Source organism: Carlito syrichta, unplaced genomic scaffold (genome assembly GCF_000164805.1).
Source record: "Carlito syrichta isolate Samal-C Ts95f unplaced genomic scaffold, Tarsius_syrichta-2.0.1 Scaffold304599, whole genome shotgun sequence".
In the NCBI taxonomy this organism is placed as follows: Eukaryota; Metazoa; Chordata; class Mammalia; order Primates; family Tarsiidae; genus Carlito; species Carlito syrichta.
The window spans coordinates 33,796-37,355 of NW_007248695.1; the positions used below are offsets into that span (position 1 = coordinate 33,796).

The 3,560-nt window shown below is 45.4% G+C and overlaps 1 protein-coding gene across 1 annotated transcript; it reads right to left on the reverse strand.

Moving 5' to 3' along the window:
• Positions 1-522: 522 nt before the first annotated feature.
• Positions 523-2,348, reverse strand: GCNT1 (glucosaminyl (N-acetyl) transferase 1, core 2). The gene has a single exon (XM_008060365.1). It carries the CDS (start codon positions 2,218-2,220, stop codon positions 934-936), a length of 1,287 nt encoding a protein of 428 aa, XP_008058556.1. The 5' UTR covers positions 2,221-2,348; the 3' UTR covers positions 523-933.
• Between the last annotated feature and the right edge of the window lie 1,212 nt (positions 2,349-3,560).

A 3,560-nucleotide genomic window follows, 5' to 3' on the forward strand; every position in this document is an offset into this window, starting at 1 on the left:
CTAGAAATTGTAATTTTTTTGGTTTTTGAAAACATGTGCATTGTTACAAGCAAAAATAACACAAAAATATTAATGTTAAATCAAGTCCACTTTAAGATCCCTGAGAAGACATAGAGAGACACACTCCATAGCACAATGTGAGAGCAGAAAATACATTCTTATACACGGATTATTTAGTGTAAAACCAAATTTCTATTTTTTTTTTTTTTTGAGTTAGAGTCTCACTCTGTCACCCAGACTGGAGTGCAGTGGCCGCTCCTGGCCACCGCAGCCTCGCCTGCTGGGCTCCGGCGATCCTTCCGCCTCAGCCTTCCGAGTAGCCGGAATTACAGGCATGCGTTACCATGCCCGACTGATTTTTTGATTTATTGTAGAGATGAGGTCTCGCTGCCCAGGCGGGTCTCGAACCCGCGGGCTCAGGCAATCCACTCACCTCAGCCTCCCAAAGACGCGGGATTATAGGCTGAGCCACTGAGCCCGGCTACCAAATTTCTATTTTAACAAATAAACAAGACAGTTATCTTTATGGCTATTGCTACAAATTTATTCATACCAGAAAAACTATCAGATTTAAAAGTCACAAAATAATTTTGGCACAGGTCAAATCTTTTCATTTTGTTAAGTCCCTGAGCTCTTTTAACAGGCTGATTTTTTGTGTTGGCTTCTTTCTTCCCCAGCTTCGCCAGGCCACCCTCTCCAGAACGCCTTGCTACCTGCCCTGGCCTCAGGCTACTTTAATTCCACAGTTTACACTATCACCTTTCCAGCCTGTGCTCTGGAGAAACCATGCAATCTCTCTGACATGAAGGCTCAAGAGCGCCCCCTCCATAGGGCCCCCCATGCAATTTTTCTGATGCTTATTGACAAGGAAGAGGAACCAGGTAGAGTACATTTTGTGCATTCTTCTATTATTCCTAAAGTTGCCCATAATGGTCAGTGTTTTAATGTCTCCAAGGCCTTATGTCTCAGATGCTCATCCAAACACTGGATGGCAAAGAGGTCAACGTCTACGTCAAACTTGTTGGCGAATAAATGGTGTTTGCGCAGCATCCAGTTCAAGTCGCCAGCTCCGAAAACGCACACGGAGCGCACGTGGACCCCGTCGCAGGGCGGGTAGGGTGCGCCCTTGGAAACATCCCCCTCAAAGTACTGCCACTTGACAAACCTAGCAACTGCGTGCATGTCAGACAAGTCGTACTTATGGCTTAAGGAGAGTGAGCCAGGGACTTCAGGGATCCTCTGGATGGTGGCCCAGAGATACTCATCTGGGCTGTAAGTGTCTTGCGCCCACTCCATAAACTTCTGGATTTTTCCATTCTCCAGCACATACCCCACGTACTCCCTACTGACCACAAAGTAGGCACTGCCTGAAAAAAGAGGCGTTTCCAAGGGAGGACGCATTTTGACAGTCCCCGTGTTTGTCAGCTTTCCATTAATCACCTCATACCGTTTTTTCCACCTTTCTTCTTTATTGGATGGCATCCTCTCGGTCTCGAGGTTGTTTTCGCCCATTAACGACTTGAGCCTCCTGACCATTTCTAGGTTGGTTTTGATGGGAAAATCCATCCCACAAAGATTTATCAAGTACCTCCAGTCTGCACTCATCGTGTAGAGGTCCTTCATGCAGTTGAGGTCGGCCTGAACCCGACTCCATGAGGCATAAACCACATTCTCCAACTGACTGGCCACGAAGACGTTGCTGAAGCAGGATGCGATGCCCATCACTGCAGCTAAAAAGGAATCCTCTGATTTTTTGTCCACGTGAATGCAGTAGAAATTCTGGGGCATATAGATGGCCCTCAGGAGCCTGTCGAGCATTTCAATTTTGTGATGAACCACTATAGAATATGCTATGGGAAACTCCGCCTCTTCTTTACTAAGGGGTTCGAGGATATACTTGCGCCTCTTGCTGAAAGAAGGACAATCACTTGTCATGTTGATATAGTCAGAAGGCGTCCACCGAGGGCGCTTTCGAAATTTCACCGTTAGCATCTCAAGCTTTACCTTCTGGATTTCGTCGGTATCACCCTGTAAAACTTTGGTGCAATTAATGTCACTGCTAGGATTCTCTCCCACCAGCTCTAAGTGTCTGATGGTTAAGAATTCAGGCTTGTGATGAATCTTTAGAACAGAAAAGGTGACGAGGGAAAAAACAAGAACAACGAAGTAGTATTTAGTGGGATAAGAAAAAAGTCTCTTCCGCAACAACTTTCTCAGCATTTCAAACACCAATCAGGGTCTTTGCTAAAGGCAGTCTTCTAGGTTTCAAGTGCTGCTGTGGCTGTGAGGGTTGTCAGTGTGCATTTATCAGAAGTGTAAATACACCTTAAAATGAAGAACAGCACTAAAAGAAAAACAGAGACAATATTATTTATATTCATAGAGTCTTTCACAATATCTTCTCAGGTCAAAAACAATTTTCTTTGCTATAAGGCTAGATGTTTAAAACAAAAACAAAGTGGGTCAATCAGAGGAAAAGGGGTCATATAGGAAACCCACAGTCTCTAGTATGGATGCCACAAATTGAAGAGAAACAAAAACCAAAAAACCCAAAAAGCTTAGTACAAAGATGCACTAGAATAAGAAACATTTTACCTCTCGGGTATATTGAGGTGGAAAAACATGATTGAATACCTAGGTAATAAATACTGAACCAGCCATAGTTGGTGAGTGTTTGATACAGGGCCAGTTCTAAGAATTAGCATCCCTTGTTTTGAAATCATGACTAATGATAAGTTCCTCCTGACATTTTTTGTTTGTTTGTTTTGAGTTGGAGTCTCACTGTTGTCCAGGCTGGAGTGCAGTGACACACTCACAGTCACCGCAGCCTACTGGGCTCAGGTGATCCTTCCACTTCAACCTTCCAAGTAGCTGGAACTATAGGCACGTGCCACAACACCTGGCTAATTTTTTGATTTATTGTAGAGACAAGGTCTTGCCAAGTTGCCTGGGCTGGTCTTGAACCCCTGGGCTCAGACAATCCTCTCACCTCGGCCTCCCAACGTTCTGGGATTATAGACATGAGCCACTGTGCCTAGCCTTCCTCCTGACTTTTTTTTTTTTTTTTTTGAGTTGGAGTCTCATTCTTGTCGCCCAGGCTGGAGTGCAGTGGCATGCTCACGGCCACTTCAGCCTCGACCTGCTAGGCTTAGGTGATCCTTCCACCTCAGCTTTTAAGTAGCTGGAACTACAGACGCAAACCACCATGCCCGGCTAGTTTTTGTGACTTACTATAGAGACGAGGTCTCACCAAGTTGCCCAGGCTGGTCTCGATGAACCCCTGGGCTCAGGCAATCCTCTCACCTCAGCCTCCCAAAACGCAGGGATTATAGGCTGAGTCACCACAGCCCAGCCCCCCCTGACATTTTTTAACATCCATCAGCTGATGTCAGTAGCCCCGAAAATTTAAAGAGATCAGATCTGTTATATTTTTTGCTGATTCAGGATCTGGGGCACACTTAGTGAGAAATTCAGAAAAGGTTGTGACTTCTAAAAATCTTCGAAGGAGCCGGGCTCGGTGGCTCAGCCTGTAATCCCACGCCTTTGGGAGGCTGAGGTGA

Coding starts and splice junctions, on each gene's coding strand:
- GCNT1 (XM_008060365.1), bottom strand. CDS start 2,220: ATGCTGAGAAAGTTGTTGCGGAAGAGACTTTTTTCTTATCCCACTAAA.